At 35.7% G+C, this 22988-nt stretch overlaps 1 protein-coding gene across 1 annotated transcript; it reads left to right on the plus strand.

Annotated features, from left to right (window-relative positions):
* Nucleotides 1-6920: 6920 nt before the first annotated feature.
* LOC132609650 (26S proteasome non-ATPase regulatory subunit 13 homolog B) lies at nt 6921-16060 on the plus strand. The gene is made up of 6 exons (XM_060323723.1): nt 6921-7131; nt 11687-12133; nt 13181-13261; nt 14397-14593; nt 14679-14778; nt 15512-16060. The coding sequence occupies exons 1-6, from the start codon at nt 6982-6984 to the stop codon at nt 15695-15697; spliced, it is 1161 nt and encodes a 386-aa protein (XP_060179706.1). The 5' UTR covers nt 6921-6981; the 3' UTR covers nt 15698-16060.
* The last annotated feature ends 6928 nt before the right edge of the window (nt 16061-22988 follow it).

Raw genomic sequence — 22988 nt, forward strand, 5'->3', positions numbered from 1 at the left:
CTAATTCAAGCTGCAAAATGCTCCTATTAAATTCATGTCCCTGAAGGACAGAGTCTACAGCATGCATGAAGCGTGATAGACCAATCAATTCCAAATGCAATAATCATTGAAAAGAAAGAAGAACAAATGATCAATGATCATTATAAGGAGGCAGTATGCTTTTGAAGAGCCTATGACATAACACTTCATGAAAGCTCATGAGAGGGTTAGGTACCTAAAAATAATGGAAGTAATGAGATCTCAATAAGTTATGTCCTATTGCAAACCGATGCAAGAAAATATATCGTCGACGATATCCTTGGTACAATATACACAACATTGTCAAAGATTGCGAGGATCTAAATTCTATGTCTATAGAGCATGCTAACATAGACATTATTGTCAGTGAAATGACACATTTTGGTAAACTTCAAGGTTATTGGACCTGCAGTTCAGACAATAGAAAATGTCACGCATCTAAATATTAATGGTATGGTCACTAAACAAAATTTATATGAAAATTGTTGAAGAATTTTAAATGCCTGAAGCATATACAAGTTCTAAAAATCTGTTCGTAATCCTTATATGGATTAAACCAAGCAAGGTGAATGCAATTTTATCATAATGAATATTCATTAACTAAGGGTATATTTATCCTTACGTCTTTGTGGAAATCAAAATTTGTCATATTATTAGTGCAAGTTGATGACTTGAATATTATTGCAACTCTCGAAGAGTATCCACAAGCAATAGATTATCTGCTGAAAGAAGTTGAAATGAGAAACTTGCAGAATTCTTTGGTCCTGAAGTGCCATATCTTTATGCAATTGATGAATTTATATATTTTGCTATGACTATGAGGGATTATAGTCATACGATGTTGTTCTACATGATAGTCAAATCATATAAAGCTAACATCTGTTTATAAAGCAAGTTAGGAATGCATTTGGAGTGATTTCAACAATATTATATACCAATGCAACTCTATCCAAAGACTGAAGATGCAGCATCATACATAGCCCAACTAAAGTGAGGATTCATAAAAGTACAAGGCATGTTTCACCAAAGTTGTTCATCACACACAATCTCCAAAAGAATGGTGATATCAACGTGCAACAGATCGGTTCAAATGATAATATGGTTGATTTATTCACCAAAGTCTCTAACAACTACAACTTTTGAGAAGATGATGCACAAGATTGGAATGTGAAGATTCAAGTTTTTGGATCGAAATTCTCATCAGGGGGAGTTAATATGCGTTGTACTTTTTTTTTCCTTTTAAGGTTTTTATCCCACTGGGTTTTGTCCTTGTTAGGTTTTTAATGAGGCAACCAAAGGGCGTATTATTAGAAATGTGTTACTCTTTTTCCTTCACTAGAATTTTTTCCACTGGATTTTTTCTAGTAAGGTTTTAACGAGGCACATCATCTATTAAATAGACATCCACGGGGGAGTGTTATGAATAGTTATCTATATATTGTGGATGTCTATCTTTAGGAGAAAAAGTAGGGTTAGTGACTTTGGGATCAAGTTAGTTTTCCCTTGTAAATAAAGGGTTCTCCTTCATTGTAAATTCATCCCTCAAGGGAAATAAAGTATTCTCCTCTCTTCTCTCTTTCTCTACAATATTGTTTTTGTTCTTGCTTTATTATTTTATAACATATTTTATTTTTTCTATTTTGCACTTATAAATAATTAAAAATAACAAATTGCTTCTAATTATTTTGCGAGGAAATAAAAAGATCATGGTGTAAATTATTAAGTAAAAAAATATTTTTTCCATAGTAAAAAGGGACGCAAATAACAAAAAGTAGCATATATTAGGGGTGAAAATAGTAAATAACTCTAATTTTTATGTTCTAAAGGTCACACGCCTTGTTGACGGGCAATTCGCAGAATTACCCTTCTTTTGGGGTGGTCTTTAAATTTTGCCCCTCATATTTGAAATCATTAAATTTTGTCCTTCGACTAAAACCCGTGGGTTCCAAGTTCGAACCCCCACACAGTCAAAATTTAAAAAAAAAAAATCACAAGGCAGAGTTTAAATTTCGCTATGCCCCCACTGGCATACACTTGTGAAGGAATTACCAAAGTTATGTCGGACCCGGCATACTTATGCCTTATGGGGAGACTTGGCATAAGTATGCCGGGTCCGGCATAAAAGTTTGCCACCACCGGCATAAACTTGTTAAGGAATTACCAAAGTTATGCTGGACCCGACATACTTATGCCAAGTCTGCCCATAAGGCATGAGTATACCGGGTTCGGCATAAATTTGATAATTCCTTAACAAGTGTATGCCGGGTCCGGCATACACGCGACCCAAACCTTGCCTTGCAATTTTTTTTTTTTTTAATTTATGCTTGAGCGGGGGTTCGAAATCAGAACCTCATGATTTCTGCATGAACGCTCAGAGTTGCAATGCGAAGGATAAAAATTAAAGACCAGCAATATGAGGGGCATAATTTAAAAACCACAAATATGAGGGGCAAAATCTAAAGACCACCCCAAAAGAAGGGCAATTCGTGCAAAAAAATGCTTGTTGAAGCCATTAGTGCTGGATGGGCCTCTTGAGCGAGTAGATGGGCTACATAAATCTTCGGCCTTTCTTTCCATTTAAAGCTTCTTGGCCAATTTGCACGATTGTACTACTTAGGGTGAATTACATATATGTACATATTAAGGAAAAATATTTACAAAACGTGGTCATAGTTTTCTATTTACAAAACATAACATTACAAATCCTATAACAAACATACTTTTTAAGAAAAATATTTTTTTATTTTATTTTTTTCGCTTAGAAATTTATGTATGAAAGTTGTATGAAAGGTGTGTATCTCGCTCAAGACTTAAAAAGTTCGCTCAAATTTTAGTGTATGAAAATTGTATGAATTGTATATATCTCGTTCAAGGCTTAAAAAATCACCTCAAAATTGTATGTATGAAAACGGTATGAAATTTGTATCTCGTTCAAGGCTTAAAAAATCACCTCAAAATTGTATGTATGAAAACGGTATGAAATTTGTATCTCGCTCAAGGCTTAGAATTTCGCTCACATTTTCATGTATAAAGTTCATGTTCGATTTCTCTAAAATTAATACAGCGACAACAACATTGTATACAACTTTGATACAACATTCAAGACTTAAAATAGTCGATTAAATTTTTGTATATGAAATGCGTATATCTTGCTCAAGGCTTAAAAAATTCGCTCAAATTTTGTGTATGAAAAGCGTATGAAGTATGTATATCTCGATCAAGGCTTAAACATTACGCTCAAATTTTTATGTATGAGAATGGTAAGAAATGTGTATATCTTACTCAAGACTTAGAATTTCATTCACATTTTGTGTATGAAAAACTATATTAAAATTTTCGCTTACACATACACATTTCATACAGCTTTCATACACAAGATCTTGAGGTAATTTTTTAAGCCTTTGAGCAAAATTTTTTTTAAAAAATATAAAATTGTTAAAAAAAAAACGAAAAATATATGAAAATCCGTCATGTTTTGTAAAATATCGTTATATTTTGTAAATAACAAAAACTATCATCACATTTCGTAAATACTTCTCTTTAACATGTATATATACATAGTTTTCCCTTGTACTTATTCGGGACCGGTCTTTAATTTTTATCCCTCAAATTGCTGGTCTTTAATTTTTGTCCTTCCCATAAAATTTCTGAGTTCCGGGTTCGAACTCATGCTCAGTCAAAAATAAAAAAAAATAAAAAAAATCGCAAGGCAGAATTTGACTGCAAACCCTCCTTCTCAGGCAAAGTTTCAAACTTTATCTTAAGGCGCAGTTTCAAACTTTACCTTAAGTTTGCCTCAAACTCTCCGTTATCAGGCAGAGTTTTGTCTTTAGGCATAAGACAAACTCTATCTTAAGGCAGAGTTTTGTCTTATGCTACATTAAGGTAGAAGTTTTGCATTAAGACAATTTTTTTTAACTCAGCTGAAATTTTACAAAACTCCTCCTTGAGGCCTAACTTTTGCCTGAATAGGCCTAATTTACTACGAAACTCTACCGTGCGATTTTTTTTACTGATCCAGGGTTGAAATTCCAAATCTCGAGGTATTAGGTGAAGGATAAAAATTAAAGACACCTTTGAAGGAAATCCGCGCAAAAAAATGACGCTTCATGGGTTCTCTTGATAACTGCCTGACATTTTGGGCCTGAACCACTCATTGATGACATTTTGGGCCTGAACCACTCTTTAATGACAGTTTGCCATCTAGCCATTTTTGTGACAATCAGCACAAAATAACATCTAAATAACCCTTTTCTCTCTTTTGGGTTTAATACAATACAAATAATTAAAGAATATTAGGTTATCTCTACTATTATAACAAGAGAAAACATTTACGCCACGTAGCCATATTTTGTGTATAAACATCGATTTAGCTCATATTTGTGAATAAATAACTTCTATACACTATTATACATTTTATACAAGGTTGATACATTGAGTATAATTTCCCCACAGATATAACGTTGTATAATATTTATTATAGATTGGGCTTCATGGCATAATACTTTCAAAAACTGTATATTTATTAGGGAAAAGGACATTGTGTATCCAATGACCCAAAGTAATGCCACATATGACCAATATTTGGGCGTAATACCCCTAGGAGTCCGCTCGGCCCAAAATAATGCCAAAAAATGGCCGGTCGGCCCAAAATAATGCCAAGGCTGGCCGGCCCAAGCTGCTACAGCATATATACATATGTTGAAATTATATATACACTTTATATACAAGAATTATACATTTTATATACACATGTTGAAATTAATCATACATTTATTTACATAAATTATACATTTATTATACACATATTATGCAATAATGATATGATTTTTTTTTACATATACAACAGTGATACATATTATATACCACAATGATACGATTTCTATTATACATTTTTTTTTACATATGCTACACTTTCTATACAAGACTGATATAATTTATACGCACATGCTGAAATTATATATACACTTTCTATACAAAATATGATACATATTACATACAAAAATGATACAATTTTCTATTCTATACAGGGCAGTTGCACTGTGTTGATACACATTATATACACAAATGATACATATTATATACAAAAATGATACATACCTTAATAATTCATATTTTATACAGTTTCTATACATTATAGATAAGTACTGATACATATTTTATACACAAATGACGCATATTATATATAAAAATCGCCTCAAACATTTTAGTGTTTGGGTTTTTATTTGAAAATTATCTTATTTAAGTTTTGGCTAATGAATGGAATTAGTTTAATGAGTATAATTTGAGTTTGGAAAAAATTGAATTAGAGGGTGGGATTATTTATGGTCGACCGGCCATATATGTCCTTTTCCCTATTTTTTAACATATCCCCTCTAAGATTAGAATTCAAACACGAAATGTAAACTATTACTATAGATTTGGAATACGTTTTCTTTTGTATATTACAATTAGGGTTTTCACAGTTTTGGTTAAAACCAAACCGAAAATTTAATCAAACCGAATAAACGAACCGACATTTGGTTTGATTTGGTTTTAAATTTTAAAAACCGATAATATTTGGTTTGGTTATGATTCTATTAAAAAATAACCGAACCAAACCGATAAATTATATACATAAATTTTATAATTATTTATATGTATAATATTAGTTTTTCATAAATAATTATAAATATTTTATACCTTTTAATCATTAATTTGATTTTGGTCTACTTATTTCACATGATTGTTTAAGACCATGTTTTAAAGAATATATCCAAGCCCATGTCTTTTAAGTGTTAAGTGTAAACCTACTAACAGGAGCTCGCATTAGAGTGTAATGTCTTTAACTTAAATTTTTAGACTTTCTTTGTCAGCCATTTGATGTTAGGTTGTTTTTTTTTTCTTTTCGAATTCATACCTTTCTTTTTTCTTGTCTGAATGGGTTCTAAACTTCTAATATTTTTCACATAAACAGATCAGAGGTTGTAGATTTGGAGGTTCCTATCGAAGATACTTCAGTAACATCAGCATATGCTGCAATTCAAGCACATGGTAATGCCCTAATACTTCTTCCATGGGTAATCCTCCTAAAAAGCAGAAAATAACAACTCCTTGTAGTCGAGACCCTAGCCTTGGGGATAATGGTAGAAAAACATCTGAAGTTTGGGATCATTACACAAAGTTTTTTTAATAAAATGGGAGAATTGAGGGCAAAATGCAAGTACTGCCCCAAAGTTTTGGATCATTACACAAAGTTTTTTTTATTTCATATATTTTAATTTTAGGCAGTCTTTATGTTTAATTAATATGTATGTTTGTAACAACAACTAAAAACTCCAATGCTCTACTTTATTTCTAGGTATGTGTATTAAGATAACAAAAATGGTGCAATCACTACTAAGTTAGTTTTTAACTCTATATGTAACAGTTTAGCAACTTTGAGTAACTTGAGTACTACACTATCACTAATGGTGAAAATATTTCTATGGTGTATGTTCCACCTTAAGCTATAAATAAAAATTATCGTTTGAACAAAAAAAAAAGACATGTCTTTTTCAACTTTTTAATATTTTACTGATAAGTCTCATGACTGCTAGTCATAAATCAAAAAATTAAATCAAACGGGTGGTTATTATTTGATTTGATTTGATTATGATTTTAATCAATAACCGACCGAAACCGAACCATGAACACCTTTACAATTATCATGGGATAAAAAGAGATTAGTACTCCTCCGTCCATTTTTATATTTCATGAATTAAAAGTAATTATCTATTTTTACTTTTTTAAATATTTTCAATTTAAAAAATTAAGAGATAATTGCCATTTTATACCTATTTTAGTTTCAAATTTCATATTTCCTATGCCCAAACGCCCACTTTTTTTTTTTTTTTTTTTTTTTTTAAAAGTCACTCCAGTTTATAACTTTACATTATATGACTCTTGAAACTATAGTACTTTGGTTTGTTCATTCGAGCAGCAATGGCGGCACTAGAATACTTGGAATCGCTAAGAAATGAGCATCCAGAGCTTTCTGATTGGTACACTACGCTTGCAGATCTGTACCAACGCAAGCTCTGGCATCAGCTCTCTCTCAAGCTCGAACAGTTCGTCGCTCTCGCTGTTTTTCAGGTACGAATATCCAATTAGGGCTTTTTTGCGTGTCGAGATATAGTGATTGATTATAGGGATCTGTAATTTTGGGTTTTGTCTTTATTTTATTCTTATTTTGTGTTTTATGGACTTTTTGTTGTTTAGGTTTGTGATAAATTAGGGTTTTGGAGGTATAGTGATTGATGCTAAAGTTAGGGTTATTTTGTTTAATAATGTGAAACCTTCGAAGGAACTGAAAAGGCGGAATCTTGGGGCTAAGAGAAGTGAAGAACAGGTAGTGGCTGCGGGTTCCATTGTCATAAAAAATGATGAACGGTAGAGCTTTAGTTGGAGAGTTGCGATTTAAGGGTGTGTTTGGTGCGAAGGAAAATGTTTTCTTGGAAAACAAGTGGCGTTGTTACTTTATTTCTAGAGCATTTATATGCAATCTAGCAAAACACTATGGGGGGTGGGATTGCGTGGGGACTAGGGGTTCGAGGGTGTTGGGTGGGTGGGGAGGAGACAATGAACTTGGAATGTCACTTATTGAACTTGTTTTCCCTACTTCTATTAGGGAAGTTATTTTTCTCATCTTTAAGGAACTTTTTTTCTTAGAGAAAACATTTTTTTAAAACATTTTGACAAACCAAACATGGGAAAATTGAAAAACATTTTCTAGAAAATGTCATCTTCCGTACCAAGTAGGCGTTTGGACATGCGATTTCATCTCATGAGATGAAGGCATGATTTGGGATTTCAAATGATTGATTTCAAAATATTTAAATGTAAATCTTGACCCATAAGTTTATATTTTGTAAAAAAAGACCCATAGATTTTTTAAATGCGACAATGTTGATTCGTCTTCTCGGTCATCTTATCGGGAAATGCATGCTCGGCGTGAAGAGATTGTTCGTACCATGTGGGAGGATTATATTAAAGAGTAGTTATATTACTATTCATGTTAAATTTCCATTTTGTTGAACTAAAGTTTGATTAATTGATGTCGTATTGTTTAGAAGGTCTTCTATTAGCGTATTAGTTTTGTTATATGAACTATGACTTGCTCATTTGGTAAGATTGTATAAGAATTGGGAAAATTTTGATGGTTTTCACAACTAGTGGGTTTTTTATGTCTATAAGAAAAAATACAACTTAAGAAATCCAAATGCATGTCCAAACGGCTCCAAATACACCCTAGTTGTTATGCTTTTTTGGTGGTTGTTAAACATGAAGTTTAAGAGCTTTGAATCAGCTTAGGTATAGGTACCAATGCAAATTGCATTGGCTATGGTGCCCACGACGGAGTTGTGTGTCTGCATTTCTATGTTGCTTGCTACAACATAATGACACTGAAATTACTAATTGACAGTGAGTGTCATGTACTTATCAGGAAAAAAACCTTAGTTGACTGTATTTAGCTTATGTGTTCATGTGCAATCCAATTCCTTAAACCTCTTCATAGCTAAAATTCTCATATTGGCAATATGGAAATGATAAACCCCATGTGAGGGTGGAGAGCCACCCTCCATAACTAATTGGGATATAATGATTTTGAACCATGGTTGAGATTAGAAGTTCTCAGATATGTCTTGGGATTTAAGCCTCTATCTAATGTCTATATGAAAGTGAGATTGGATGAAGAAGTGATTTTGACAACAACACACAATTAAATGCTAGTGAAAGGGAAAAATACTACCTTATGTTTTTTTCGTCTATACTCTTTTGAGGTTCAGGGGCCTGGCACTTTTCTCTCTCCTATCTCTTACCCCTTCTCCCCAACGGTAACTCCCACTCCCACCCCACCCCCCCTCTCTCCTCTCACGGCAGTTCCGACCAGGTACCTCTCTCTCACCTCTCTTTGGCCGACGAGCACCGGCGGCAGGTTTCCGGCTAGATCTCTCCCCTCTCTTCTCTTCTCGTTGCTTTTTTGCTTCTTTTTTTTTTTTGTTTCTACAACCGGAAACCCCTCTCTAGTAGGTCCGGTCGGTTCAGCACAGGTTCAATTTTTCCGGCAGATTCTGGCGGTGAACAGTAATATCGGCGTGAACAGTAATCTTATACCTTTTCCTATTCGTCCGATTTTCCTCATCGTCTTTGCTATCTACCAACTTCGCATATGCCACTTTCTTTGCTTCCACCTTCCCTTGGACTTCTCCATTCCACCACCAGTCCCCTCGGTGCCCACCACGATGACCTTTTGAGACCCCCAATACATCTCTAGCTACTTCCCTAATATAGTTGGCCATCCTATCCCACATACTGCTTGCGTCCCCCCCTAAGTTGCGCGGACTCTTCACTTTAGATGCTGCACCCGTGTTGGATATTCCAAAAATACACTACTTTTGGAGTATCCGACACGCACCCGCTGACATTTTTAAAGAGTCCGAGCAACATAGGTCCCCCTACTCTCCCAAGCCCCCATAGCCATCAACTTCTCCCTCATCTCCTAGGCACTAGGCGAAGTCAGACTCCCCCTCCTGATCCTCTGCCGGTCATCCACGAACCTCTTTTTCTTCTTCTTCTTCTTAATCTCCAAATCCATCACTAAGAGCTTATGCTGGGTGGTAAGGTTCTCACTCGGACATGTATGAGGGAGCCAAGACCAGGATTAGAACAGTGGGAGAAGACTAGGAACACTTCCCAGTGGAGATGGGGTTGCATCAGGGATCAGCTCTTAGCCCATTTTTATTTGCCTTGGTGATGGATGGTTTGACGCGGCAAATTCAAGGTGAGGTGCCATGGTGCATGTTATTCGCAGATGGCATAGTCCTGATTGACGAGACCCGCAACGGAGTGAATGCTAAGCTGGAGTTTTGGAGACAAAACTCTGGAGTCTAAAGGGTTCAAGTTGAGTAGGACCAAGACAGAGTACATGGAGTGCAAGTTTAGTGATGAGACACATGAGGCTAGCGTGGAAGTGAGGCTTGGTACCCAGGCCATCCAAAAGAAAGGAAGTTTCAAGTATCTTGGGTCTATTATACAAGGAGATGGGGATATTGACGATGATGTCACGCATCGTATTGGTGCAGGGTGGATGAAATGGAGGCTCGCTTCAGGAGTGCTGTGTGATAAGAAGGTGCTACCAAAGCTTAAAGGCAAGTTCTACAAAGTGGTAGTGAGACCGACTTTGTTGTACGGGGCGGAGTGCTGGGCAGTCAAGAACTCGCATGTCCAGAAGATGAAAGTTGCGGAAATGAGAATGTTGCGATGGATATGTGGGCACACCAGGCGAGATAGGATTAGGAATGAAGATATCCGAGATAAGGTGGGAGTGGCATCGGTGGAGGACAAGATGTGGGAAGCGCGGCTGAGATGGTTTGGGCATGTGAAGAGGACAGACACAGATGCCCCAGTGCGGAGGTGTGAGAGGTTGGCTATGGACGGTTTCAGAAGAAGTAGAGGTAGGCCTAAGAAGTATTGGGGAGAGGTGCTTAGACAGGACATGGCGCAGTTCTTGCTTACCGAGGACATGACCTTAGATAGGAGACTATGGAGGACTCAGATTAGGGTAGAAGGCTAGTAGGTAGTCCCGTGTATCCCGTCGTACTAGTAGTCGCAGTTTTGATCTTCATTTTCTTGTCCTTTGATTCGTGCTACTATATGTTGTTCCTTGTACCACAATTATCTGTGGTTGCTACTGTTTCTTTTTTCTCAGACTGCTTTATCATGGATTTTTCGTTTTAGTTAGTTTCATTTTCGTATTGCTTTGAACTGTTTGTGCTTATCTGACCTTTTCTCATCATGTTTTCTCTTGAGCCAAGGGTCTTTCGGAAACAACCTCTCTATCTTCCAAGATGGGGGTAAGGTCTGCGTACATTTTACCCTCCCCAGACCCCGCATTGTGGGATTTCACTGGGTATGTTGTTGTTGTTGTACTCTTTTGAGGTTCAGTATTACCTAATACAAATCTATCAAAGACTACCCGTTTGTTTGCGGAATTTCATTACTTATGGAAAAGGGTTAGCGAGAATTATCTCTTTTTTATCAACAGGCTGGGTGAGAAGTATCTTATTCTTATTTGTGATTGATCCTGGATTTGAATAGTTTATTAGTTTCATATAGCATGAATAACCATAGCTAAGATACTGGTATTTTTCCTGTATATTCATTGGCATAGACGCAGATAAGATACTGATGTGTTGCCTACGCATTCACTGCAATGCTACTATCTGCCATAAGGTTCCTGTTACTGAAGTTTGTTGACAAAAAATAAAATATACAGTTATTTAAATCATCTGAATAATACTTCTCCTAACAAATCTAATTTTTTCTTCTGCAAATCTTATCAGTTTCACTTGTCCTTTGCACACGAGTTATTGAAGGATGGTGCTGTAAAATGTGTAGCATTGAGTTCTCTGGGTAGGTGCATGATCAGGGCTGTAGATGTTCTTGAATCTTGCAATGTAGTCATGGAAATATGTGTCCATATAGCATAGGAAATGTGGTGTTGTTATTCTGTTTCTCATTATCTTAATGCACCTTGTTAAATTGCATATGCTAGATTCTCCAGTCGCCATAGTTACAGTAGTTGTCTTTATTGTGTTGTATACAGATCTAATGCCTTTCCTTTTTGTTTCCCTTATTTTGTTCTTAGGCTGGTGACACACTGATACAGCTGTATCACAATTTCATCACTGATTTCGAGACAAAGATCAATCTTCTGAAGCTTGCACATTTCGCTGTAACCGTTTCTCGACAATACTCGGAGAAAGAAGCTGCAATAGGTTACCTGGAAGGAGTAGCTGAGAAACTTCTAAATACTAAAGAGACACGCATAGAGGAGCCGATACTTTATATTAAGTTGCAGATTGCCCTATTTAAGCTTGAGCAAGGGGATCAAAAAGGGTGCAAGAAGCTTTTAGAAGAGGGGAGTGCTACACTTGACAACATGACAGATGTTGACCCCTCTGTTTATGCTAGCTACTATTGGGTTTCATCTCAGTATCATAAAACTCGGCAGGAGTTCGCAGAGTTTTACAAAAGTGCTCTCCTCTATCTTGCATACATTTCAGTGGATTCTCTTTCAGAGTCATTCAAGCTGGTATGTTGCCATTTAATGTTCTGCCGTTTATCCAAAGAACGATCTTAGAATTTCTTGGCTATGTCTAGCTGATCTCTGCCTCTCTATATTGGTCTGTCTTGCTATCTTACTCTTGGTATTACATCTCTTTGCACAGAAGTCCTAACATTGAACAAGGTCTAAAATGTGGTGTACTATTGACATCATGGAGAAGGTTGATAAGAAATGTTGCTAGTAGATATCCATGATAATATACATACGTGTTAGAGCAATATTTTTAATATCTTCATGCTCCTTGCATTTTATACTACTTGGTATCCAAGAGAAGTGAATCTTTGGCATAAAGTCTATATAAGCTGTTGATTTTTTTTTATTTTTATTTGTGTGCATTTCATCTTGACAAATTCTTTGGTATTGGAGAAATGGGCTGAATAGAGCAAACTGGATTGGGTTTTTTTTAACTGACATAGATGATTGATTAATTGATTGTGCACATATTGATGTGTGCCACAGATATTGCATACCCATTGTTGAGCAGAGCTTAAAGATCCCATAAGTAGGTGTCAACATGCATAGAATTGGTGCCGGAGCAAACCATGCTTGTAGTTTCCTCATTGATTGCATTATTTGCTAGATTGCTGAAGGATGGATCACGTATTTCTTCTTATTATAGGGGAATCAATTCATAGTTTGGGAAGCTGTGGAAGGTCCTTGTTTTGAATTTATGATAAGTATGCTTACGGATCTTAATTTTCTAAAATACTGTCAGTCACTCGCATTGTGCTTTACTTGAATCTTTTCTACAAGTTGATTCTAATATCTGCGACTCACATTTATCTTTCACTTCAGCAGTTGCTAAGCATTAAGATGCTGGGAAATAACTCATGCTTTATTTACGGCTCTTTCAGGCCTTTATTTTGTCAAGCTTTTGGGTAGAATGTTGGTTGTATGTGTGGCTGGAAACTCTTTGTGTAACTTCAATCTTCTAAAGAAGAAGCATCTGAAAATTGTTGAGTGTCAATTTTGAGTTTTTTTATTCTATGTAATTGTTTCTTCTATCTTGTCCAGGATTTGGCGTTTGATTTGTCCTTGTCGGCATTACTGGGAGACAACATATACAATTTCGGGGAGCTGCTAGCTCATCCAATTGTAAGTTATTTTTTGTTTTATTTGGAAAATTCAAAACATTCTATTGTATCTGCTCAAAAAAAAAAAAAGGATCTTCTATTGTATGTCACACGAAGTTGATGTCATGCATAGAAGAAATTTCCATGAAAGCCGTCCCCATCTATTTGTACAACAGGGATGTTGCCTTACACTAAAAAATACAACTGAAACAAAAGTTTGGTTAAAATTTCCACAGTGGTCTCTCTACTATTCTTAAAATTGTAGGTTGTATGCTTCCAAAGCATCTCTGCCGTGATGTGGCTAAGCTGCCCACTCTAGGAATTACCCTTGCTGTCTTCCTAGCGTATAGGTTTCTCTTGTAATGAATTTATCCCATAACTTCCTCATGAACTTCCATGGACCCATCCCAAAAGGATAGGTGTTTAGCATCTTCCACCCTTTTCCAGAGTGTATCATCTTCACAGTTGTCTTCACCGCCGTTTCAGCAGCAGGCTTTGGTTGTGTAGATGGACAAAAAAAAAGTGAAGGTCTTTCATATCCAAGCTTTTGGAAACAGCCTCCCTACCTTCCAAGGTGGGGGTAAGGTCTGCGTACACTTTACCCTCCCCAGACCCCACATTGTGGGATTCAACTGGGTATGTTGTTGTTTGTTGTTGTCTTTCATATCCAAGCCACACATTATGTCAAGGACAGTGTTGATCAATGTCATTGATGCACTCTCCATTTTAAAGCCTCAATCCATTGCCTCCATTTAGACACAGCCAGTAACTTAGGCCCTACATTACCATGACAAATAGATAAGTAGAAAGGGGGTCTTCTTGCTTTAGGCATCTGATAAAAGGAAAATCGCCCACGGGACTGCCATTGATCAATACCTTACAGTGGGTACGTAGAATTTTCACCAATTGACGGTTTTGTTACAGAAGTATCAAGAAGTTTTCCAAAAGAAACTGAATATAAAGTATCTATGGTGTAGCCATAGCACAAAGTTATCTGAAATCTTTTAAACTTCACTTTTGACCATCAAATAGGCTTCAGAAGTAGTGGAATTGATCAGGATTATATTAGAGAGCCGTAGTGTGATCTTATGTTGGTTTCTTTGGCAACATTGTGTAGGTTTCATTTTAAAATGAGTTGATCCTAACTTTTTTTACAGATAAAGAGTTTGGTAGGGACACAGGTTGAATGGCTATATCATATTCTTGAAGCATTCAACACTGGTGATTTAGTTCGCTATCAAGAATTGTGCCGTGTCCATCAAGCTGCTTTAAGTGCTCAACCAGCATTGTTGCAGAATGAGAAAAAGCTTCTGGAGAAGATCAACATTCTGTGCTTGATGGAAATCATCTTCAGGTACCATGGCAATTTTGCAGGTATTGATAATTCCATAATCTGCTGTTGTTGAACTGTAACTTATGGTGAATGCATTTGCATGCAGTCGTCCAGCAGAGGATAGAACTATTCCATTGAGTGCCATTGCAGAGCGCACTAAGCTTAGCGTGGAAGATGTAGAGTATCTCCTAATGAAGAGCCTCTCTGTAAGTGAATTCTTCTTTGTTTAATTAAGATCTAACCTCTCCTCTGTATGCTAACCGGCTTCCACGCATCAAGACATGCATAAGAAAGAAATGCTCATCTTTGTAATGTTATTGGATGTTAAGGTCGTATCGAGATGTGATATGCAAACATAATCTTTTTGCCTATTTTCTCTTGTAGTGCACATGCTGCACACCCAATTTATGCATTTTCTAGTTTATAATTTAGTGAGCTGCAAAAACCCTTTTGGATGGAGGAAGTGTAATAGCTATAATCAGCTTAATAGCTTAGTTTATCAAGTCATCGGAAGTAGGTTAGCTCCTTCCTTGAGAAGGATAACCTCTCCATTTATTTGTTATTAGTACTTATTGAAAAATCATTTGATTTAAGTGATTCATCAAGCTACTATATCTTAAGTTGTGGCAGCAGTCAAACTTGTTGCTGTGCAGTTTATATATCCCAAATTCCCAACAGTCACTTGGAAGTAATTCTCATTTATTACATTATGCCCTGACCGAAAGCTCCTCCACATGAGCCATATGTAGGTTGCAACCAAGAAGTTTTTAGACGTTTTCTTGTGCTTTTTAGTCTGCTGCCGCCTCATTCCGTTCCCCCCTCTGTTTTATCTTGCATTGCTGTATTACAAATATTTTTTCATCCCAGTCCCTCTTATGGATATTTACTTTTTCCTGATGTTCTGCAAATTTTCTCTGGTGTGATATTGTGTTACTGTAGGTGCATCTGATCGAGGGAATAATCGATCAAGTGGAAGGGACTGTTCACGTGTCATGGGTTCAACCAAGAGTTTTGGGTATTCCTCAGATCAAGTCATTGCGAGATCGGCTAGACAATTGGGTGGATAAAGTACACACTGCATTGTTATCCGTGGAAGCTGAAACTCCTGATTTAGTTGCATCGTAATCATTAGTTTCCCAGTTTGCACTTTCAGGTCCCTGTAACACTCCGATCTCTTCTTCCTTTTGTTTCGCTGTCCCTATGAGAGCTGGTAAAACAGCAGAGGTGGTAGTAGGGAGACATTGCTTAGTTTCTCGGGCCTACATTGTATGCTCTGGTTTATGTCCTGAATCGTTGATCTCATTATTTTTTGGATTAAGGTGCTTGTTCTATTATGCCATCACTTTTAGTCTATAGACTATAGTGACTGCATTACCAGGGGATACATGCCAGCCAAATTGTGAAATGGCTTATTTTACCACCTTTAGATATTTTGTACTTCTTAGACCTTTTTATGCAGTACACTTGAATAGAATCCATTATATATTACTCAGCGGTGTTGGATGGTATCTATTTCTTGTGGTTTGGTACGTTCAAAAAGGAAAATAAGCATTAGTTCTGTTTGCTTGATTTCGAGGTCCAAATTGGGGAAGTACTGTTAGTATCACTGAGTTTGAAAATCCATCTATTGCTGTTCACTTAGGCCTATGTAAAAACAACTTCTTTGCATTTGAGGGCTTCACTTCTCTTTCCCCAGGTCAGTTCATTCAGCTTGTTCCTCAGTATCGATAGCAGAAAATTGAAAGAGCAGACTTATAACTTGGCTGAATTATGAATTGTGTCTTTCCTTCCAAGTGCAATGCATGTCTCGAGCAAATGGGATTATGTAGTCTTTTTTAAAACGGCGGTGCCAAGTTAGCTTGTACATATTTCGACTATTTCACTAGCTGATTTTCACTAGTAAGGAAAGTGAAACTGGCACCAGGCAGCCAGTTTTAGGGCCATTATTTAGAATTAGCCCGTGTTTGTGAAGTATTTAAAGCTTACAACTTAAAATGAGCAATAAATATTAATTTCTTCCCTGCTTCCTCGAAATTCAGGACACATAAAAAAGCAGTAGACATATTGTTTTGAAGTTCAGTTCGAACTGAATGTTAATTTTATATTGTCCGAATCGTATAATTGGAATATTAAAGAGTGATCTTCATATTTAGATTGACGTACAAGCGAAATGGAAAAATTATCATATGGTCCAGAAAGAAGGAAAATATTGAAGTGAAAGAACTGTCTTGAAGTTTTAAATTATGGAGTTCAAAGCTTAGGACAGCAAAGTTGAAAGAACTTGTTAAATTTGGAGGCAAACGCCGGTTAAATCTTAGACAACTTCAGCCCTTTCACCATTTATCGAATTTTCAAGTTGATTAATTTGGTTTGGACGACTAAAGCTTTGTCCAACTGCAGGTAAAAGAAAAACTAAACCGAATATGTACACATATTCGTGGCGCATTTGTTTGTGTAGAAGTGATAAGGAGAATGAAGAATAAATACTTAGTAATTAGCAAAAATAAATAAATAAAATATAGCAATGCTTTATGAAAATGCTTGTTGTAGTCTTGTAGCGCTCTTTTTGAACTTCTTCACGCTTCATACTTGTTCCATGGCATTAATAAAGATTCTTAGACGGTAAATCTTAAATAATAGTAGTTGAAAATTTCTCCTCGTAAATGATATTTTGCAAAATCCTCTTTTATTTCACAAGTTTTTGCTCAACTGAAGTTTGATCACAGATTTGCTATCTGACGGTGTCATGAATTCAAAGTATATTTTTAACTTTTTCCGGAAAACTTTTTCAATTTATTTGAAAAACAGTGTTTGGCCATGAAAATTCCAAATAAGTTGTATTTGGAATTTGAAAAACATCAAAAATCTTGTTTTCACTTTTTTCACTTTCATTACATTCAAACAACCAGATATTCTTTGCAAAAACTATAACCTAACACAACTCCATCTTCAACTTCAACTTCAAAATTCCAAACAAAGTGAATAATTTTTTGTTTTCATGGCCAAACCCCTACTTAGTAACATAAAACAAAAGTTGGACCTTTTAATCTGTTTTTAGTCCTTAACTTTGACGATGTTTTAAGTTTTTCACTAGTATATTTCATTAGGTAAATTGTTCATCGCTTCGTCGATAAATATTACTACTACTCTGGTAGAGTATTGTTTGCATCATTCATATGGTTACCTTTAGCATTGGTTAGTTGATCGAATTTGAACACACTAGTTAAGACACAGAAATGCTTTATAATGACAAAACAATAAGTTTCTCTCTGAGATGAAATGAAGGATTTGTCCCAGAGTCCCACATCGCTACAAAACAGAAACATTTAGTGCTTTTTAATAGAATGTGAGAGGCCCGCGGTCACCGAGCTTGGTAATGCGTGCTTGTAACCCAAATGGGGGTATTAATGTGGTGGAATGTTGGGCCGCCTCATTTGGCAGGGCTTGGTGGGCTATTGGCTGGCCTGCCCTATCCAAGTGCGGAGTTGAGACACGTGGCCCGACCGAAAGCACGGGCTGCGTCACTCTGCTGAAGTGGGCCGGATCGCGTGAGGCTGGTTTCACAGAGCAACGAAAAGGCCCCGCTCTGTGCAGTGGAAGGATAACGGGCTGGGTGTTCACCAAGTCCAACGAAAGCCTGATGGGCTCCTCTAATTAAACCACCACATTTTTTCTTAATGGGCTTTGGGGCCTTAGTTTGAATTATTTGTTATATTTTAGTAGTGTAACTAATATACTAAGCAGTGATTAAAAAGTTAATTTAATTGAGAGAACATCAATTTAAAATATAGGAATATACTAGTATATTAATTTGAAATCATTAATTTTTTACTAACATCACACATTACTTAAATTTCTCTTATGGAAATTTTTCAGATAAGAATGTACATGAAATTTATAGGGCCACCCATTTTCGAAAAGACGAAAAAGATACAACAATTATTAATCACCAAGTCCAACGAAAGCCTGATGGGCTCCTCTAATTAAACCACCACATTTTTTCTTAATGGGCTTTGGGGCCTTAGTTTGAATTATTTGTTATATTTTAGTAGTGTAACTAATATACTAAGCAGTGATTAAAAAGTTAATTTAATTGAGAGAACATCAATTTAAAATATAGGAATATACTAGTATATTAATTTGAAATCATTAATTTTTTACTAACATCACACATTACTTAAATTTCTCTTATGGAAATTTTTCAGATAAGAATGTACATGAAATTTATAGGGCCACCCATTTTCGAAAAGACGAAAAAGATACAACAATTATTAGACAGTTTTAGTGAAAAAATAGCATTCTTAACTCTAATGAGTTCTATTTAAAGATGGAATTAACTATAATCATGATTTGCTCCTTCGTTCCTAAAAATGCAACACAACATCCAGGAGGTCTTAATTGTATTATCAAATTTTTCATAATACTGAGCTTAATTAACTATATATTTAGCATAATTATCCTAATTTAAGTACCTGTTATTATTTCTGAACTTTGTGTCTAGGTAAAGAATATCAGGTAGGCATATTTAAAACTTGTTAACAATGGGTGAAACTACACCATGACACATTCGATATCGGAGCATCACTATATTGGAGGATTACTTTGTAAGAAAGTAGATTAAGACGATGAAGCACTTTTTAATTAAGAAACCACTGTTATCACACTTCATGTGTAAAATAGCTTGAAGCTATGAATTCAATGAAGTGAAAAGAAGAAGAAAACAAGTAAAATGATAGCCGCCATTGCAGAGGAAATGTAAGCTCAGCTTGAGAATGAGCAAAATGAAAAATATCTGATTGGATTCAGAATGTGCTGTACAATGAGGATATATACATGGAAGTACAATGCCAGCTAGCACTTCAACTAACCGACTCTACTAATTACAACTAACTAACTTTGACTGTACAAAGACTGCTCTAATTAATTAAAGAGTTGATACACTACACTGCACCTCAAGGAACATCTCTGCACTTGCCTATCTCTTTTACATCATGTTTGTACATAGCATATGAATATATCTTAGATAGTATACTCCTAAGAATAGGGCACAATGAAGTAAAAAAACCTATGTATATGATATGACTTGTCGGTCTTGTTTTAATCATATTTATGTCCTATATTTTATGAGTATTCTAGTCCTATTAAAAATGTTATGTCAATAGAAGATATTGAGAACTTCATATGCTTTTTATTAATATAATATTGTCCTGAGATTAACTCCGTCTCACATAGCTGGTCCAAGCTTGAATAAAGGAAGAGGGTTGTGGTAGGCTGATAGCCAACGTGAAACTTATCAATATGAAGAATCTTCATAATACATATGGTATGATTTGAGTTTAAATAGAGAAAGATGGTCATTGATGATTTATGTTGCCGACCTCAACTCATTTAAAACTGCACGTAGTTATTTTGTTATCATAGAATGCTCTCTTGAGATTGAATATACATGAACAAATATGGTTAGTGAGGATATACATAACTGAGTCTTTACTTATTTGAGACTCAGGCATAATTGTTAGCAGATGAAACTGTTGATAATATTCTAATTGGAAACCAAAGTATAGTTTGAGAAATTATGTTTGTTTGGATCCATAAGTCGTAAGCTACACACTGTTCGGAAGCAAAAATTACGAAATGAAAACATATTAGTATGTAGTACTAATTTCATCATCAGTAAATAAGATATCTGAATAAATACTCTCATAAATTTCAACTTCATTCTATAATTTATCCACTGATAGAAACCTATCTGAACAAAATTCAAATTTAACTTTTGTTTGGCATCTAAACTCCCACATCGTAGACTCCGAAGCAATTTCTTGCAGTTTAGATACAACTGGTTGGTGTAATCTAACAACGAGCTCTTTAGGGTGGGCTTGTAAGCTGTGAGGACCCACAGAACTTCGGAACTGTGAACCGGGGCAACCCACAGGCGAGCCTGTGGATCCTCGACAAAAAGTCGCCTTTTTTGTGAGGACCCACAGAACCTCGGAACTGTGAACCCCCTGGACCTCGGTCCCATGACTGACTGCTAGTGGCCTCGGCCCTGCTGACTGGTCATGACATACTCAGGTATTGTATGTCAACAGATACTCAGGTATTGTATGGGCAGGTGCCAACAGACAATTCGATATACGCTGCAGCGGCTGGTATCGAACCCGTGACCTCCCCCCTTTTGTTCTCCCAAAGGAGACGACTCTCACCAATTGATCGAATTGTCTGTTGACATACAATACCTGAGTATGTCATGACCAGTCAGCAGGGCCGAGGCCACTAGCAGTCAGTCATGGGACCGAGGTCCAGGGGGTTCACAGTTCCGAGGTTCTGTGGGTCCTCACATAAGCCAAGTGTGGGCATCATTCGGTGTTTTGTGCGGATTGCCCTTCAAAATTTCAAAGGCACTGGTTTTTAATTTTTGTCACTCTCGAATTGTTGGTCCTTAATTTTTGGCCTTCTCCTAATATCATGAGATTTAGGGTTTGAATCTCGACTCAGTTAAAAAAAAAAGACAAAGTTTCGTAGCAAAGTTAAGCCTTAAAGTAGAGTTTTGCAAAATTTCGACTGAGTAAAAAAAAAAAAAAATTGCCTTATGCGTGAAGGCAAAACTATGTCTTGCAATTTTTTAAAATTTTTTTTGACTGACCGAGGGTTTGAATCCGAAACCAAGGGTTTTTAGCGCAGGATAAAAATTAAAGACCACCCCCTAATAAGGTAATTGTGCAAATTGTCCGGCAATATTGCAGTGGGATGTTGGACTGTCTCAGATGGTTGGGCTTATTTCTGGCGTGCCCTCTCCAAGTGCATAGTTGGATTCTGTGGCCCAATCGAAAGAATGGGCTGCTAGATTCCTAGAGTGGGGTGGGCTGGTTTCACAGAGCAACGAACAGCTCCTGCTCTGTACAGTGGAAGGTAGGGGTGTACAAAGTAAATCGACAAATCACACCAAATCAATAAACTGAGTCAAATCGAGAAAAAAAAAACCTGACAAGTGGTTTGTTTTGACTTGATTTGGTGTTAAAAAAAAAAAAATCTGACCATAATTGGTTTGGTTTGGTTTTAGCTAAAAAAAGGTCAAACCAAACCAAACCAACCCGACATTACATATATTCAATTTTTAACATATTTTATACATAAAAATATTTATTAGTAATGTAATTTATAAATATTTCTTAAAAAAATTCGTAGTTTTTTGTCTTTTATCATATTATTTCAAGCTTGAACTTAGAATTTTGAACGTCAATAAGTTTTATATCCCATGGATTTTAGTAACTCAAATAAAGTCCAAACCAAAACCAACTCAACACATTGCTAACAAAAGTAATTCAATTCTACCACAATGAATGACAATAATGTTGGATATCTATTCTTTAGTTTTGCATAATTGGTTTAGAGAGTGAAATACATAACTTAATTTTTTTTTCTTTGTCATGTAATTAATACTTATTAGCCGTATTTATTTTAGCATGACTTAGTATTTTTAGATTATGATCATTTTCTTTATGGCTTATTAATTAGCAATATTTATTATCCTTTTTTGTTGAATATTTTAATACAATGTTATCACTCATCTCACGTGTTGTGTTATTTTCTTAAGAAACACCTTAATTATAAAGTTGTATCTTACTAGAACTAGAGAAATATTTGAAGTAAAATTTGTATGTTTTATATGAAGACTTTTCCCCAAAAAAACCCGAAAACCCCGAATTTATTGATTTGGTTTGGTGTAAATGTAAAAATCCGACGCAATTGATTTGGTTTGACATTTAAAAAATTCGAACAAACCCGATCCATATACATCCCTAATGGAAGGATAACAGGCCGGTGTCTTCCAAGTCCAGTAACGCCAGATGGGCTGTTCCAATTAAACCACCACATATTTTTGGTCTATTATGTGCTTCGGCCAGCCCATCAAGTTCAACACTTTTTCATGGGTCATTTGCACTTTTGTCCCTATTTTGTGTTGGGAAAGTATATATTTACGCATTATAATATCGAATAAGTTATGTCTCACGCTTAAAGAACTCATGTCCTGCGTCCTTGAAGAATTATAGAAAGAGACACTCTTTTTTAGGCAAACTAAAAAAGAAAATAAGATATTTAAATTGAGACAGAGGGAGTGTTTTTTTTTTCTATTTTAAAAAGTTTCCCTCTTCACACACGCTTCGTTTTGTTTGCAATTTATATGTCCATTGTGAGGTATTAGCTACCGAAAAAATATGCTTAAGATGCGTAATAATAGGTATTGAGAATATTATTAAAAAAATAAATGTGTTAGGATCGAATCTCACCGCCTCACATTATCAAAAAAAAAAATCCACGTGCAAGACCCGTGAAAGAAGAGAGTGTTTCGTAATATTAATCATCATCATAAATAAAGGAAAAATTCTACCTGATATTTACATAAAATTATTATATA

Source organism: Lycium barbarum, chromosome 9 (genome assembly GCF_019175385.1).
Source record: "Lycium barbarum isolate Lr01 chromosome 9, ASM1917538v2, whole genome shotgun sequence".
In the NCBI taxonomy this organism is placed as follows: Eukaryota; Viridiplantae; Streptophyta; class Magnoliopsida; order Solanales; family Solanaceae; genus Lycium; species Lycium barbarum.